This window comes from Condylostylus longicornis, unplaced genomic scaffold, assembly GCF_029603195.1.
Source record: "Condylostylus longicornis isolate FDR11 unplaced genomic scaffold, ASM2960319v2 ptg000018l, whole genome shotgun sequence".
Taxonomy (NCBI): domain Eukaryota; kingdom Metazoa; phylum Arthropoda; class Insecta; order Diptera; family Dolichopodidae; genus Condylostylus; species Condylostylus longicornis.
In genome coordinates this window covers 12,615,146-12,635,111 of record NW_026577987.1, presented here as the reverse complement: position 1 = coordinate 12,635,111, position 19,966 = coordinate 12,615,146, and the positions used below count along the sequence as shown (strand labels likewise).

At 22.6% G+C, this 19,966-nt stretch overlaps 1 protein-coding gene across 2 annotated transcripts in view; it reads left to right on the top strand.

The window, feature by feature from the left end:
- Positions 1–19,966, top strand: part of LOC129606247 (probable ribonuclease ZC3H12C) — a 64,622-nt gene that overhangs the window by 17,631 nt on the left and 27,025 nt on the right. Inside the window, exon 1 of one of the 2 annotated variants that reach the window (XM_055516456.1) lies at positions 18,871–18,991. The exons of the other annotated variant lie outside the window; for it this stretch is intronic. Coding sequence (XP_055372431.1) covers positions 18,947–18,991 — 45 coding nt within the window. The 5' untranslated portion in view covers positions 18,871–18,946. Of the gene's footprint in view, positions 1–18,870; positions 18,992–19,966 lie in introns of those variants that run through there. 2 annotated transcript variants of the gene reach the window in all.

Here is a 19,966-nt window from a genome sequence, read left to right as displayed (position 1 = left end):
TGGATATTATTTGACTTAATCAATAATTGATGAAGTGCAAATGATTAAACGTTCATTTCACAAAACAAATAGACGACATTCCATTCGTATAAAACAAAATCCATGAACAATATCCGACGTACTCTTATTTTCTAAGAGAACGACTTGACCAAGAATTCAGAACTTGGACTACTATTTTACATATTTAAAAAAAATTGATAATTAATTCTTTTAATATTAGGTTTTTCGATGATTTTTTTGAGTGCTTTTCTCTCTATTATGATTTATAAATAAAGTGTTTTTTTTTTGTTCTTGCCATTTATATTATGTTTTTTTTTAATAATTGCAAATATTGACGCTCAAATCTCACAAAATTTATTATTGTTGTTTATTATTCAATATTATCTTTAAGTACTTAGCCAAAAGTTCTTATCTAAATTTTTGATAGTAAAACAAATTTTTAAAATATTTTCCAATTTATTTGATCTATGGTAACACTTTGTAATAAAATGTCAATATTCAATAATATTATGCTGATGACGATTTTGATCATTTTTGTTTCTTTTAATATTTATTAAGCCGGATCTTCTCTTTTAGTATCTATCGTTTCGAATCTATATTATTGAAAAAAAAATATATATATATTATAATATTTATTGAATGATGATCTTAAAATAATAATATGATATACTTTGAATATTAAAATTTTTATTTATTTATTATTTTTATTTTTTTATAACTATTTTATTGATATTATACTCGTATATACATATTATTATTATTTATATATTTATTATTTATATACATACATATATGAATTAATATAAAGAGAACCAAATTTAAAATTTAAACTTGTTAAAAAAGTCAATGACGTTATTGGTATAGGTAGTTTTGAAAAAAATTTTTTTTCAAATATGAACTATGGTTGACCATTAGAGTAAAAATAAAAGCAAAGCAAAAATGAAAATTTTCTATTGATCTAGAACTAAAAAGTTGTGTTTTTTATTTTGTTGTTTTTTTTTGTGTATTGTTATAGTTTTTTCTCAAATAAAAGTTTTAAAAATTTTATAACTAGTTCAGAAATATGTGTGTGTATATATGTATATCACATTTATATCTATTCAAATACGGGTATTGTACAAAAATTAGGATGATAAACTATACTTTAGATAACGCCAATAATTTAAAAAAAAAAACCTTAATTGTTTAGGCTGAAAGTCCTCAAAAAATATTTTTATTCAAATTCAATTTTAAAAAATTTTATTCAAGAACTTAATTGGTTTATTAAACTCCTTAATGGTCTACAAATCTACATTGTTTTTATTTTTTTTTTTTAATATTCTAATCATATTTGAACTTTTCGTTATTGTTACCATAATTTTTGTGTATTGTAATATAGATCATAGGATCTCATAATTTCTAATAGGTATATAATGAGTTGTGTATTATTATACATTTCGAATTGATGATGATTATTATTATGACTATTAAAATCTAATTTGATTTAAAAGTTCCTATGATTTGGAATTTGATTATTTTTCTTCAGACGTGAATTTACTTTAAAATACATCATTGCCTTGCAATAAAGCCTCCAACGTTTCACGAAGTTTTTCCAAGCAATTTCCAATCATTCCGGAATTCCACTTATTCACCTCAATTTTCCACTAAATTACTATTCAATATTCATGTAAATTTATTGTTATCAAAGTTTTAAAAGTTATTAGCTATTTTTTAATTTTTCTATTCTATTCTATTTTCAATTTTTTATCATCCATAAAATTATGATTTTCCACATATAGAAAAACCATTTAATCAGAATATATATCCAAGTTCAAATTACTTTTATAGTGTTTCTGCCTTTGTATAGGCACAATTTTGTCTTTTTAGGTACAATTTTGCAAATTTATTTAATCGAGATCCCAAACATATTTTAAATTTTAGTAAACCCTGGAAAATAATAAGTTACCTCTAGTACTACAAAGCAGCCATAATCACAATGACAAATTGGATTCTTCCACATACCCAATTAAACAGGCATTTCAGTTTTTGCCCCTTTTTTTTGAGAAAAATTTAGTAAATTTTGTCAAAATTTAAGATGAAGTTTCAAGCAATAAAATAACGGTTAATGTCTTTTCCAAAAAATTATACAATCATTTACCTTATCTGCCGAACTTTTTGTTTTTATCTTAAAAGTATCCTGTAAATATTATTTGCTTTGGTGTATTAATAAAAAATGCTTTATGTAGGAGATTGAAAAAAAAATTTCTCTTATTCAGGGGAAATGTACCACTATACAAACTATTATTTTAACCCTTATTTACTCATATTTTTTAATTACGTATTTTGCTCTTTATAGTAATTACAACCTATAGAAAGCCCAACACTACTGTACAAAAAAGAATAGTGAGAACTTCCTGTTTTTTTCTTTTTAACACTCAATTTTTACTCTCATTCATCAACTTCAATCTGAAAAATTATTTTATATCATTTATTTATTTACTTTCTTACAACGGCTACCCTCTTTGCCTCTCTAACCACCTCAAATAAATCAAATGGGACCGCAGAAATTGAATATCATCGTTGCCATGATCTTAATAAAAAAATAATGAGAAAAATATTAGCATCGTTTTTATTTCAAAACGTCTTCAGTTAAACTTTTTTTATTTATCTTACATTTATAAAAAAAAATTTTTAACCTTTTCCTATCGTTTTTTAGACAACACTTTATATGTAGATAATCTTCTATCCTTGTTACTCTAATGCTAATAAAATTGTAGATAATAGAAAAGAAAATCAGCTGTTTACTTGTTATTGTTTTTTATCTATTGTCATTATTATTGTGGTTGTAGTTGTATGTTTATGTTACTGCTGATTTTTCTCTATTATTTTGAGATTTACCTGAATATTGAAACTTCGCCCATGTCATTTTTTTTTCGTTACTATTTTTTTTTAGCCGATTTTCGTTTAATTTGTGTTTTCTTTATTATTATTTTTGTGTTTTTTTTTTCACAAGGTAAACGAAAATTTCTCAAGTCAACCCGGATCTTGTGATAAAAAAATTAAACAAAAATAATAATAACAATAATAATAATGAAGAAATAGCAAAAAATAATGAAAACAAATAAACAGAAAATTGAATATATGAGAAATCTAGAAGATAAACCGACTGAAAGGTGGGCATATACGTCATATGTATACATCGTACCGTACCTACTTATATATGAATAGATATAACTCAATTTTTTTATCGTAGGGTAAATAAAAGCAAATCTATGTAAAAATTCATAAATATTTTTGATAAAAATTTGCAATATAATTACTTGCAAATAGTGAAATACAGCAGAATTGTTAATTTTATACGTGCATAGCAGTCCGTTATTGTAAAATTTTATAAATATTTTTAAAAAATTTTAATTTTTTTTTAAATTTTATATGAATTTGAAAAATTTAAAAATTGTCGGGAGAAACAATTTTTTAGAAAAATGTTGTTAGTCCGGTTTTCTTATTTAACACCTTGCTTCAAAACTGTTATAAATATTTGCCAAATATAATTTTTCCAACGTGATATTCTTTAACCACCCAAAACTACCTCTAAATGTCGAGCTTTTATTAAAATTTCACTCATGTTACTTCCGAGAAAATAACAAATTGAGAATTGATCATTTTTGACAATCAGATTATCTGTCAAAGTGCTAATTAAATATGAATAACTAAATATTTGAATCTTGGTTCAAATTTCGATTTATAGCTCCGTTTTGACTATACATTGCTCCATATTCATGACTCTATGCCAATAAACGATTCTAATTATAATTGCATTCATCCTTTAAATTTTTTTCCTCCAAATTTCCATTGCAATTTGAATACGTCTTACAGTTCGACATAAATTGCTTCTCAATTTCAAAAGTTATTGAATTTTCAAATTTAATAATTGCTTTTAATCGAAATTTCAAAATCTTAACCAATAACTTTCTTTCACTAATTGTTAAAAAAACTTTTGTTTCTTATTTATTCACAATAATAAAATTATTAATAAATTCATAAAGATAGCATTACCAAAAACTTTTACCAAAAACTTGTGATTTTCAAATAAACTCATAAGATAAATAGCTTTATTCATTTACCTACATTTCTTAATTTTTCATAATTAGAGTACACAAGTATTATTCTTTTAAATTTTAATTCTCTTCTGTGAATTGTTGCATATAGTGCATAGGACATATTTAGCACAATATTTAATTGATTATAACTGAAGCTTTCCATATTTAATTAGATTTAATGTAATGTAATCATCTACTCGCGGCCTTTATTGTTACTTTTGCAAGTTTATATGAAAATTTAGAATATTTTATATTTCAGTAGGCCTACATTTTTCGTCTACAAGTATATGTATGCATATACGTATAAATTTTGCTGCTGATCATTAAACATATAGTGGAGTTCATGTATACTGCAATTTATGCAAATTGATGTTTTAATTATATTTTCGTTATTGCATTTATAAATAAACAATTTTCAAAATTGTACTTGTAGTAAATTTATTATTCTTCATTTGCGTGTTTATTTCACAAAAAATAATGTTTGTGAAGACAAAAAAATAGCAACAACTTTTTTGTTCAAACCATAAACTATGTTTGACCTTCTACTCATAATTAAAATTTTAGAAAGCTAAACAAAAAAAAAATGAACAAAAAAAAAGTTTGGATCCGTGATTTTTGAATATAAAATTTAAAAAATAATTTTTTTCATTGTTTTTTTTATTATTTTATTCTTTTTTTTTTATTCACCATATTAAATATTGAATAAAAATAAAAAACTACATTTTTTTTTCTTTATTAATAACTTTATTAAAATAAAGTTCCACCAACGAATTGTAATAACTTCAAATAATATTCAATAAAGTAAATAAATTGACATTATGAGGGTTAATGTTACCAAAAGGTATAACTTCTGTTACTTACAATTGAATAGAAAGGTGGAAGGTCATATTGCAATCATTTTAATGTCAGATTTTTTTATACTTTCGAAGAACACTTTCGAGATTTTTCAAAAGTTCAGGTTATCTTAAATTTTAATAACTTAACATAAAATTGTTCTGCTTTTAAAAAAAGGGCAACTTGCGCCTTTAAGTCGTAAATCGTAAAAATAAATTCCCTTTACCCTTAGTTATAACTAATGGTAACAATAAATTTTTTTCAATAAAAAATGAATTTGACTTTGAAAAATCAAAAATTTGAAAAAAATTTCAATTTCTTTCAAAACTATAAACAAATTTAGATCAAATCATCCAATTTCATTGCAATTATACAAAAATTGTCAACTGTAACAATATTTTCTTAATAAATATAATTTATGTTTTAAAAAAAAAATGTTTGAATATTTAAAAATCTGTTAACTATTTAATTAAATATTTCATTTACAATTCCAATTCTAAACACAGTTAATGTGGGTTGTGTTACAGAAACTTGCTTTTGATTAGTTTCTATTCTAATGTTCATAAGAATTTAAAGCATAACTTGTAATATTAGTAAGTGAAATAACAGTAGTAATATAAATCATTTACATATGTGTGTATCTACAATTACACCTAATATATTAATTTTGAATTCTTTAATTTTTCTGTTTTAGTTAAATTGTACGTATGCATTTAAAATCTATTTAGGAGTTTATAAAAGTATGTCATTATTTAATAATTAATGCACACAGGTAATTTCTTTTTATTTAGGATTTATAGAACGTTCTCTTCTCTTATTTCCCAGTAAATTATAAAATAATTTTTGAAAAATGCGACAAATAGGTGCTAAGCCCAATATATAATATTCAAACCAAAAATACTTTAAGTAATTCAAGCTCGCAATTAAAGGCGTAATTGAAGAATTAATAAGATCTTTTATTCTAATAAACCATTAAAAAATCCTGTTAATTACTCTTGTCAAAGTTTTAACTGGTAGAAATGTTAAGATGATTTCTAATATAGAAATTTTGCCACGAAACATGTTTCGAAAAACGTTTCATTGTTGTTTTTACTTACGAACTGAAATCATTTTAGCAAATCTTCTTTTGAAAAAAATGCTTGTTTCATGAATTTTTGTTAGTTAATGTTGAGCTTATTAGTCATATCTACATAAACATATAAATATTTTCCCCTAAAAGTAGGCAATTTGTTGAATATGAAGAAACATAAAGGCAAAATGTGTTACACACGCTGAAATTTAAAAAATATCTTCCTATTAAGTAATCAATTACTTAATCTTTTAAAACATTTTCCAAATTTTTGCGGTCGTAAGTTCATCTTTACATTACTACAGCACTTATTTTTAAATACCAAAGTGCACTATGAAGACGGCTAGTGGCTTTATCTGAATTAACAATGAAAACTATTTTAATTAAAAAGGAATTCAGAGGTTTGAAGATGTGGAAATCTTCCACTCATACGTATTTATTTCATATGTGGAAAAAAATTCAAAGTTCAAAGAAAACAATTTTTTCGCCACTATTTGTAGAAAATAAAAAAAAATCATTGTATAGAGCCCATAAAAGACTCCTTATACATTTTTCAAAATATTTTCCTTTACCATTAAAATTCATCCTCGAGTTTTGTTTGTCTTTCCTATTTTTTTTCTATTTTATTTTTTTAACCTGGAAAGTGAAATTTTGTGTTATTTTTTCAATTTCGTTGCTTAAAGATCATAGGCATAAGTTTTCAAACTTTTTTTCCTATTAAATTTTCTTTTAATTTTTTTGCCATGATATGTGTATCAAAATATGTATGTATGTATATACATATATTGATTTGATTAAAAAGTAAAAGTAGTATTAAGTGATTACGGATGTCATTTTTTTTTATTCATTTTATTATTATTTATTATGTATTTAATTTGTACGTTTTAATAAAATTTATTCGTCTCTTCAAAGCAAAAACAAAAGGGTATAAAATGGTGTGATTCAAAAGAACTAAGTTAGAAACTTCTAACGTCTTAAAGAAACATTTCTTTTGTACATCTTAAGGAAATATGAATTTATTTACACAAATTTATGAAAATTTTTAAAATAAAGTTATATTAATAATAATTCCATTAATTACTTTTGTATTTCATCTCTCTTACTAAATAAGATACGCTTGACGTACATGTGCGAAAAATGTCAAATAAATGTCGTAAACGTTTTTATATTAACTATCAAATCTAACATCTTAATTTATGTTTGTTTATAACGGATATCACATGAGAGAATCCAAATGAATGAGATGAGCTGTCAAACTATTCTCTTTTTGACATATGTGATATTTTTATAGTCACATGAAGGCTCATGTTTAGCTTTTGTAAAAACTTTCAAAACTAAATTAATTAAAAAAATTAGAAAAACGAAAATTAAAAATTACAAAATAGAAAAAATGCAAAATGACAATTTCTGTCAAATTTCTGTCAAATTACTTCACCAATCTGTCAAATTAATATTCTAAATTGTTAAAAATTTAAACAAAATTATAATTTTTAAGTTTTTGATTTGCTAATCATCATATTTTATTTTAGACTCTGTTAACAACATGTTGCCAACGCAATTTTGCTGTTTAATGCGAAATAAGACGAGGCTTCGTGTTGGTTAATTATATAAATTCTTAACTAATTTTCTAAATATGAAAATTTCAAAAGACAATTCATAAAGCTCAAAACACGTTTATCAAATGTTGTTAGTTTTTGTACAAATATTTGCTATAGTTATTTAGCCTAAAGTCAAATGCAAAACATCAGACATTTGACAAATTTTTGACAATATAGAACAATATTTTTATTTTATTGGCTTCTTCAGTATAAATTACTAATAATTATCAGACTTGTGATGTTTGTTTTTTAAAAAATGTTAATGCCATTACTTCTTTGTGTCACCGTCTTTGGTTATAGTGAGCTGAAATTTTTATTAACTTCTTTTCCCTCGTAACGCTCATTTTAGTTTTTTTAACTTAAAAAAACATCACACAAACAATTATTTTCTAGTTTAATCTATCTACAATAATTATTTTTTAAATAAAAAATTTAAGTATATACCCACATGTCAAGTGCATCTTTATAAAGAGTAAAAAAAAAGTCCTCCATTTCCTAGTTGATTCTTCTAACTTTCACTAGGTATAGGCTAAATAATTTTATAATTGTTGCTTTAAAGTAGTAAATAAACAGAAAAATCAAAGTAAAACATAAAAAAGCTTGAACATGCGGAAAGAAATTTATAATCTCCTTCCCTTTTATTTCTTTGATTTTCATTACTTGATCAAATTTATAGTTTGCATGTATTCGCCAATGACTAATAATAAGAAAAGTTTGTATTTTATATATTTGTTTTTTTGTATTTAAAATTTCTCATAATTATTAGCATACGAGCACAATATGTATAGAAAATGTGGTACTCAATAAAATCATATCTATTGGAATTAATCTTATAAATATGTTTTGGAAAGTTTACCATTCACCAGGTTTCATCTTCACAATAAAGAAAAAAAAAATTAATAAAAAATGAACGAAATTAAGTGTAGTAAAGTACACATAGTAAAGTTGTGGTGTTGAGGAGGCGTTCTTGTTACTATGGGTTAATTATAATTTATTAAGTATCGAATTGGATTGAATTTTAATTTAATAAAATAATTTTATTCAAAAATGTTTTTTAAGAATTGAGAATGTATTGAGTAAAATATAGAAGAAAATGAATTTGATTTGAAATTTAAAAATCTTAAAACTTATTAGTTTTGGACAGTTAAAACAACTTTATAAATCAACGATATGTTTAAGAAAGCCACAATGATGAAAATTGAGTTGCTGCAAAAATTATTAAAATTTATACAGTTAATCTGAAAATGAAACAGTCTAAAAGTGTTAGGCATATACTGCAAGATAAGAAGAGTAGTTGACGTTCTTGGTACAGCAAGTTGCTTGTTTTACTTGACATAAAGGAACAAAAATAGCCTTGAACAATTTTATGTTTTTTAATTTTTTACATCGTGTGATTGAAGAGCAACAACTTATTTTATTAACAAAATGATTTAAACTAGGCTTTGATTTTATGGCTATGGTTAGATTACATAGCTAAAATTTTTCAGGATTTATTTACTATATCCTACGACGACACCGCAGTTTTAAAAATTGAATTTCTTTGACAATAACAATATTGCTTTTGATTAAAAATTTAAATACAGAAAAGATATTAGCTCCATACGAAAATAAAATTTTTATAGGATTTGTAATAAAAATTTGCACATTTAATATTTCCCGACTTTGTTTAACAAAAAACAGTTTTTTTTCTTGCTTCTGATCCTAAGGGACAATTAAAGCGCTCCAAAATATAATTATTTAAAAAAATTGCGTAGGTACGCTACGGTAATTTTTTTTTTTTTCAAAATAGTAAATAAAAAAATTCAAATTTAAATACGATAAAAAAAAAACAGAAACGAATCGCTTTTTTTGTTTTTTAAACTTTATGCTCAACATGATGTTGTCATCACCTTTCAACATTTAAAACCAAACATAAAATTGAAAAAAGGAGGAAAAAAATGATAACAAGTTTTAGGCAAAAACTTATAACCGTAAACATACAGTAGTTCCAATAAATATTTGATCAGAGCAGTTTAAATGTTACGAAAAGTGATAGGAATTGGTTTTTAATTTGTTTTTGTTGAATATTATCTACATAACTCCAAAAAAATCAAATGTGAGTTTTTAATTATTCTTGATATTTTATAATAAAACCAAATTTAGACAACTTGAAGAACCCGTATTTAATATATAAATTTACATAAACACCGTTTTGAACAAACATTTATGAAAATCACTGTATACATATTTAACAGCATATTGTCCGGTTAACGTGTTAATTTTTTTTTTGTGTGTGTTTTTTTTACGATTTTGAGTGCTCTTAAATTGACATGATGAAAAAAAAACAACAAAGACTATAGTATACCTGTATGTATACATAGCTGCTAGAAATGTTTAAATATTTTAATTAAATTTCTTTAAAAAATGTTTTCCTCTTACTCTCTTTGGTAAATTTCAGTAAAAATGTGTTCGTGGAAAGAAATATGGGAAAACGATAAAAACTTAAAACGGAACAGCTGATTTTTTTCTTAAAGTCATCAAAATATTGAAATAGTGTTGCCATTTTTAATTTTTGTATTAATTGATTTGAAATTTTATCGTTTTTTGAAATTTAATGCCTTTTTGATATTAAATTTAATTTTAACACGGAAAAGATATAGTTATAAGAAGAAACCTTATAGGGATAATGGTGAAAGAATAAAAAAATTTTACTAAAATTAAATTATTTTCAAATATTGTTAATATTTCCTACGCGTTTTTTTTTCATATTTTTACTTCTGTTCATTCATTATGGGAAAATTTAATTAATTTTTGGAAATTCGAGTCCATTAAAAAGAACAAATTTTTCTGACAGTAAATTTTTCTGACATGCAAGAAATTCAAATTTAAAAACCTCACATTTTAGGTATTTGGCAATATTCCTGATAAATAAATCATTTGTTATTCGGTTTTAACTTTAATTTAAATAAATAAATTACTTTTATTTTTTTCTTTCTCAATATTTTCATCACAGATATGGTGTTATGGCGGCAGAATACAATTTGTTTCACAAATTGCAATGGCATTGAACAGTTATTTTGGTTAAACATGTTAAAATTTAAGTCATGAGATGACGTGTTACTAACATATTTTATAAAGCAAAAAAAAAAAAGCTATTAAATTACAGAATTGCCTAAAAGATTTCGTGCTTTTTTTCAATTAACGTTTTCTTTAAATGTTTTTTTTTTTGTTGTAATTTGGAATTGAAAGTCATGCACTTGAATTAAATGTTTAAATTAAGTGTTTTTTTTTTTCGAATTTATTATTATTATTATTTATTTTCAAACTATTTTTATACATACATATATGTATGTACATATGTATATTGAATTTTAAGTGACAGAAAAATAAATAAAAATTGTTTTGACACTTTATTGTTGTTTGATTTTAAAATCACAATATAGTTAAGTTTTGTTTTTTGTTTAACAAAAAAAAAAAATTTATTCGTAAATATTTTAGAAATATTTTTGCTTATTAGTTTTTTTTTTGGTTTTTATAAATGGATTTCTTTTGTTAATATATTTTGGTATAAATTTTTGTTTTGAATTATTCAATATTTATTTTAATATTTTGTCTATATGTTAATTACAAATTTAATAACAAATATTAAGTTATTCTGATTATAGTGGATTGAATATGTAATTAAAAATTAGATAATTTGAGTTTAAAAGGCCCTTGAAATAGTAAACGTAAATAGTGAACTGGAGCGATAAATTTTAAGTTTAATATTGGCAATTAAAGGTATTGCTTTTCAATGCTGTGTCAAAAAAAGGAAAATTATGAATTTGTCAGAAATTTGAATTGACAAAAATATCAAAAAAATTGAATGTGAATTGGATTAAGGTTCAAAAGTTCTATTATCAAAATCCAAACGGTCTCCTTTTTTCTATAAAAAAAAATGAAAAAAAAAAGTTTCTCGCTTAAGTTTTTTGTTTTTTAATTATAAATTAAGTATGATTTCTTGTAGCAACTAACCATACCGTGACAATTTGAGTGAATTTGTTAGCTCCTCTGAAAATTGAAATTGGTTTCTATAAATTTCAATTAAATTACATATTTCAAATATAACCCTAATGCCCTTAATAATTCTAATACATGACATTTCCTCTTTTTCTCGATTTTACTTTAATGTTTCGCTTGATTTTCCATTGAAAATAAAACTTATTATTGGCAGCGTTTTTGAATTCCAATTAAAATTTTTTACAATAATAATAATTACAATTAATTTAATACAAAATTTAAAATAAGTACTTACATTAAAAGTTGTTTTCTATTTAAATTTTTAAATATAATTAATTTGGTAATTTTGAATACTTAAAATAATCTACTGTATTCTATTAATATAATTAATTATGTATTGATTTTGAGTCAAGGTAAATAATTTTTTATATACAAAATATTTAATTTAATTATACATAATGTATGTATGTATATACATAGGTAAAACTAATATTCTTTTGTTCAAATTTATCGATCCCCCAATAATTATAAATATTAATATCTTCAAATACTTTTAAATTATCTTTTAACTTCCGTAAATAAAATTATAATGATTATAAATTATACTTAAAGAATAATATAAATAGCTATATTTATGTTTACTTTTAATATTTGTATATTTTAGTCTACTTACACTTTATCGCACTTAAATACTTTGTCTCTTTCGGTTGTTATTTTCATCACGGAACCAAAATTATCATGAATATAAAAATGGAAAAAAAAGTACGTAATTTTATTCCCATATTTAGTTTTAATAATGGTAAAAAACAATTTATGTATATAATTCATAATAATATTTTAATCGCAATGAATTTAAAATATAATATTAAAAATAAAATATCATCAGTAATTACAAAAGTAAATCATTGTTAAAAAAATTGCATGTATTTACTAAGAAAAAACGTAAAAAGAGGAAAAAAAAAACAAAAGGCGCTTATCATAATCGATTAAAAATAAATAATTTAAACGCGTAATACAATAATAAAATTTAAAATCATATTAAATGCATATTAAATTTAGACGAAAGCAAAAATTGCATAAATTCATTATACGTAAATGCAAAGAAAAAGGCAAAAATTATTGCATATCGAAATTTACAAGTCGATTTAAATTCTGACAAAAATTTTTTCAACTAAATCTGGTATAATATTCGAATAATGATAAATTTAAGCACAATTCAGTGATTTTGGAGTATTTTAAATTCAATATGAATTGAATTTCTCTTTTTTTTTTCTTGATATAAAACATGCAATAGCAATAATCTTTATTTAAAATAATTGTAAATTAATTCATTTTTAATATAGAGTGTATCTTGAAATATTAATTAATATTAATTTAATTTTATTGGAAAAACAAATTAAATATTTTTAAGAGGCAAAAGAAATTGCATTTTTTTGTAATTTTTCTCTCAAACACTTAAATTCAATGAGTTTAAAGGCAACTCTTAACATGTATATAGTATAGGAACTTGTTCTATGAATTTTATAAAAAGTAAAGAAGAAAATAGGGCAAATAATTAAAAAAACCGTCTTTAAAATTGCCTCCCTTTTTAGTACGTTTCCAAAAAATTTAAAAATTAAAGGTTTGTAAAATTTTCTATTTCTGTAGCATAAATAATTTTCCTCTAAGTCCTTAAAAATTGTAAAAATGCTCTTTTTTGGTCAATTTATTGTATCGAAACCACAAAGATTTTAAATCCTCCAAACGTAGAATCTCGGAAATAGTGAAATACTTGTTCTACTAAAAAATAGTATAGGCACAAATTGCGAAAACTAAATGTTCAATTTTTTTCCCAATTTACTCCTCTTATAGCTATTAAAATTTACTATATACATTTTAAGTGATGTATTGTTGTTTTCCGAAATTGTAAGCTTTATTGAATATCCGAAAGGTATTGAAAAATTATTAATTGCATAATATAAGTTTGTTTAAAATAATTTCAGTAGAAGATTGTGTTCTGAAATAATTAATATTAAATATTGAAATTAGGTTTCTTTAAAACATTATAAATTAAAAGTCATTTAACAAATTAATTGCTAACAATTATAATCAAAGCAAAATTTGATTAAAATAACGCAAATTTTATGAAAAATGATTAACTGTGAAATTAATAATAAATTTTGTTTTTACATTAATCCCTAATCTAACCTTTAAAATCAAAAATATGTTCTCCTTTATCAAGCAATATAAATACTTTCATAAATATAAAAGCATTTGTGTATTCTTATTATAATAAAATGACAAACTCTTCAAAACAGGAAATAAACTGGAATTTTCATTACAGTTAAACAATATTAAATAACGGATATAAAATCTAAAATTAAATTATGTGATTATGAGTTGAAACACTCTGTTCAACATTTATAATAATTAATTACGAAAAGCAATAAAATAAACGAAACATATAAAAAGAAGAAGAATAAAAAGCTATACTGAAAAAAAAACAAATTTTTGTGAAAGCCGGATTTTCAGTTTCATTCAATCTCCGACTATACTTGAAACTATTGTAAATATAATACGATCGTATATACGCTTTCAATTACAAAAAAAAAAAATACAAATTAAAAAAAAAGTAATAACGACTCCACCATAAAATTTCTATATAGTTCATCTTAAAAAAAGAAAAAAAAAGTACGCGCGCGTAAAAAGCTTTTTATTACATTTAGTTCGTTATACCTCTTTGTTTCACGATTTTTATTTTAATTCAATTTCGCTTGCTCTATTGAAAAAAGCCAATCACCTAAGAAATTAATGTACATTTATATGTACATATGTATATGCTCGAGTATGTTTATCATTTCTATGTAACGCTTATATTTATTTCGCAAACATTACAACACTACGCGTTTATTGCTATCATATCGCAATACCACGCATAAAATAAAAAAAATAAATAAAATAAATTATAAAAGCAAAAACGTCACAAATGACCGTCACACACAAATCACAATGCATTGGTTATCATTTTTACGTAGATATGCTATATACACACATATGTACATGTGTACATACATATATATAAACGACAATTAATATATGAATGAGAGCAACTTGAACTTTAAGAAAAAAAAAAAAAAGTTTCAACTTTCTGTTAAATTACTGCTATAGAAAAGGTAAAAAACAAGTTTTCTTGCGTATATTTAAGATTCGTCTAGTATAAAGTAGAGAAAGAGATGAAATAAGAGAGAGAAATTCATTTTTTTTTTTATTTTTTGCTTTCATACTTTTCCTTTACATTTTACATTATTGTGAACATTTTTTAGGATTGCCATACTATTTTGATGTGATTTTGTGAATTTCTCTTTTAAAAATTATGAAGTAACAACAATAAACGCTCCAATCCATAGTAGACAGATTATTATGAAGTTAAAGCGATGACCAGTTGTCAGGATGTTGGTGTAAAAGTTAATGAAATTCAGTTGCAGTAGGTTAGAAGAGTCAGAGGGGACAGTTGGTTACTGGTGTTGTAAAAGTTCAGTAAAGGCTTTCCCACTCTCGGGAAAATTGGTGGTCCTACTCAAAACTTACTGCAATCACTCTTCAATGAGGATTTCGCATGATTGTCTTTATAAGTTCTATATAAATTGAGGTGGATGGATCGGCGACGTCGTGGTGTAAATGATGTTAATTGATTGAATATATTAGAGTTTCATGACCCATCTACATCAGTTTAAGAGCTAATCATAGGTTGAATTAAAATTTCGAGCCTAATATTTCTTATTCCCCAAAATCTAAATACACCTCCTTTTCTTTCGTGTCTAAAATAATTGAGTACTTTTAGAAAAGTTGTATTTTCTCCCTTTTCACATTCTTTTAAAAGTGAACATTTTCTTTTGGAACAGTGGGAAAAAACAATGTTTTGTTTTTATTTTCTAACTGTAATGGCAACCTTAACTTTAAAAAAATTTAAATATTTCTAAATGCAGTAACTTTGGCTTCCCCTGAACCAGTTTCTTTTTTCTTTCTTTCTTTATATTTTATACTTTATACTTTAACAAAAAACTTATTTTCATATTTTCCCATTTCGTGTTTAGTTTTATTTCTATTACAATTATACGGTCACATTTTGATTATAAAATTTAGTTTTTTTTTATTCAAATCGGGTTAAAACTGAAAACGATTACAAATATGGCATTAAAATATGTGTATGTGTGCATTTTCATATAAAATACCTATATCGCTTGATTTTCAACAAATATAATCTGAGTTTTAAGACATAGATTTTATGATTCTGTTCGTATTAGAGCTGAACGTAAAATTATTGATTCGAAATCATAAGGCTCCGATTGAGTTTAACTAGTTTGGTATATCTAATTTATTTTAAAAGAAATTTGGTTTTTTTTCATTTGTCTAAGTGTGATAGAGGAAATTATAACAATTTCCGGTCAAAAACTTTCAATATTACAATAATTAATTCATAATATGTTTTTTTATATGGTTATGTTGATCGAATACTTAATACAATTATGATTAATTTGATAGTTTTGAGTTACGACACACATATTTAGTATATGAGGCTTTTGAGAAAATATGTTAAAATATGTTATATACGTATTTGATTTACTTTAATTTTGGAAAATGTTAGGTGCAAATTCAAAAAATTTTTTATTATTTCCAATACTCTACTGTATTTTTTGGATAAACGGTTATTCAAATTTATTTTAATTGCACATGAAATTTCACTAGGGCCTGAATAAATTTTTCGTAAAAGAAATTAAATTTTGTTGCATAAAGATTAATATTAATTAATTAGTATTAAAATATTTTAAGTGTGTACATAATATTATAAGTACATAATATATCTAAAATTCTTTATTAAACTAAGTAAGCATACTCGTATAAGTACAATGATTAAATTCGATAAACAACATGCTCAATAAACCAATTTTCATTGGGTCGTATAACCGATCATGTATACTCATATACGTTCAGTTTTATTCAATATACACGAGTATAAATAATTATGCCCTTGATTTAAATCAATTTAATTTTAAATAATTATTTTGTTGATTTTATTAAAAAAAAAAAATAATTTTTATTTATGACACCATAATCCGGTATTATCTTATTTAATTGATTTAATTTTTCTGATTTATTATTTTGTACTTGTATGTTTTTTTTTACTTAATTTTACATATACGTAGGTACTTTAATGATCAAGATTACTATCTTAATCACATTACTAAATAAACCAACACAATTAATTATTTAAAATTGTACTAGGAGTTTAAAGTTATAATTAAGTTTCAGGAAATCCTAAAAAAAATCTTATATTTTATATGTAATTGAAATTAATTAACCTATATACATATATAGCAAAAATAATTTAAAAAAAAATTTTGTTTTTGGTTTTTATTTAATTTCTTAATTATTGACAAGTAGTAAAACAAAATTTGCAAAATCTTCTAATGTACAACTTAAAAATATTCTAAATTTACATATACATACTTATGTATGATATTCATTTCTCTCCATAGCATCCCAATGAGTATTTGACCATAACATATTCACTTATAACATAACAATATTTATTATTTATAACATAAATTGTAATAACAAAGAACAGCACAGATTACTTTGTAAATCAAATAGAATTTTATTAATCAAGTGGAAGAGTTTAAAAATTTATCAAAAATTGAAAAAAAAAAACTCTCTCTCTCTCTCTCAGTAAAATGTTAATTTATATAATTGGAAAACTGTGTACATTTTTAATACATACTAGCAATAACATATGCTCTTATAGGTACATTCAAAATCACTAAGATTTACACTTAATTGTAATGAGATTTTCATTTTTTAATATATCAACATTATCAACTACATATATTAAGAAAATTTCTTTTCATATTCTCAGTATTTGAAAAGAAAATCTTTTAAATCTCTACTATTAAAATTCGTTTAAAAAACAAAAAACAAAATGCTATTTACTTTTTCCGTTATCTATTTACTACATTAAATCTTTGTGGTAAATTATATTTTAATTATTATTCAACTTGTATAACAATTACTTACCTTATTCATAAATATATATAACTACATTATACTAATACCAATAACAGCAACAGCAACAGCATTTAACATCACAACACAGCAAAGCAATGAGCAATATATTTTTCATACCCATTACTCTTGTATGTATTTGTGGTCAAAATATAAAATCTTTTAAAAGTGTATAAGAGTAAAATATAATAATAATAAAAAAAAAAATTGTCTATAATATAATCTCGATTTTTGAGATGTTTCAGTTGATATTAAACTTTCGAACGGAAACAATGCTTAAAAATTTCTGAAACGGAAATTATAATAAAAAAAAAAACAAAAATATTTTTTTTTTTACTTTTCGTTTAAGTTGTTTTGTATTAAAAAAAAAAAAATTTATAAATAAATTCAAAAAACAAAATTACAATACAAATACACAAGCAAACATATCTGGATTAAAATTTATATTACAAAATTATTTTGTAACACAAACAACTTACAAATAAGAAATTTAAATAATTTAAATGATCTTGGAGAATATTTGGAATAAAATTGTGTTGTGACATAAAAGAAAAAGAGTTGCCGTGACGAGAAAAATTAACGAGATTTTATATTGAATAATACAAGCCAATTGTTTTTTTTTTTAATATTTTTTTCAAAATTAAATAAAAAATAAAATTATTCTAGAAAAAAAAATTATTCTACCAAATATTTTGCAAAATAATTCAGATAGAAAAGTTTTTTTTTTTTATTTTTTAAATTAAAAGGTGCCTTTATTGAAATATAAGTAGAAAAATCTAACAAAATACAAAAAATTGGAATAATTAATACAAAAAAAAAAAGAGAATTTATTAAAATCCTAAAAATTTTGCAAAATAAATCATTATTAATTTATTAGAAAATTATTTTTTTTAAAATAATAGATAATAAATAATTATTCAATTAATTTATTTATTAAATGAATGACAAATTTGAAAAATTTTTGAATAAATTATTAATAAATTTAAATCTTAATAGTCTATAAAAATTATTTCAATTTAATTTCAAAAAAATAAAAATAAAAACAAGTGATTTTATGAAAATTTTAAATTAAAAAACACAATTCAGGAATACAATAAACTTACAATATATTACAATATTTAAATTATTCTTCTCACCACTTGAAAATCTCACATTATTTTTGGATTACTGGATTAAAATTGGGAATAAAAAACAAAGAAATAAAAGGAAACTGGTTAACATTTAAAAAATTATTTTTGGATTTTGAAATTTCTTTTTTACTCTACAATTACCATTTTGGTTGCCATTTTTTCATAATTTTTAAGATTTTTCTTTCATCGTGTAAATAAATATTTTTGGAATATTTCTAAATGGTTACAATGTTAATTACGAATTGTGAAAATGACAATAAACAGGTAATAATATATATATACATATATATATATCTATAAGTATACATATACAATATATTTTTAAATTAAATTTGTTAATAAATTTCTTTGAATTTTTCATTTAATATTTTCGGAAATAATTTACATTAATCTGAAAATTTTGACGAAATTTGTTATGTCTAAATCTGAAATGTTAATTTATTATGTATGTACATATGTATGTAATAAAAACGTATTTCTAAAAATTATTAAAAATACTTATAAATTTACAATAATTGGAATTGGTATGGATTGGGTCGTGCCAAACATAATATTTAAATAATTATTATTTACTATACTTAAATAATTATAAATCAAGATATGCTTAAATCATATTAATAATTATCTTATAAGGAAATTATATTACTTTTTTTTTTATGTATGTATGTATGTATGTATGTTATAATAGTCCATTTACCTTTACGAATCAACATTAAACGGCATTATTTCGTATTTCTAATTGGATACTACATTATAAGTATATAGGTACTTAACATACACGTTTATATTATGAAATTATGTGTAATATCAAATAAAAATTTTTTTTCTAATCAAAAATCTTGAACTTCATAAAATACAGCTCAGCTATATACAATAGTTTCAATATACTTAAACGGCAAATAAAACAAGAAATTTTTATGAAATGTAATTGCAATATACACACATATAAATTTTCGATGTACATATACAAAAATCTCATTATTGATGACAGTGCATCTTAATGAAATTCATCATTAACATGATTTTTTTGAAAATCATCATCATCATTATTATTATATATGAGCTTCTTTTATTGGGATGGATAACCTCTAATTAATTTAAAATACATTTTTGGTTTTAATTAAAATTAATAATTCGATTTCATTTCTTTGTCTATTTGCCTGCCTTTCTTTTGTCTCAAAATGTATTCTGCATTCTTTGAATTATTATTTAAAAGGAATGACGAATTTTATATTATTT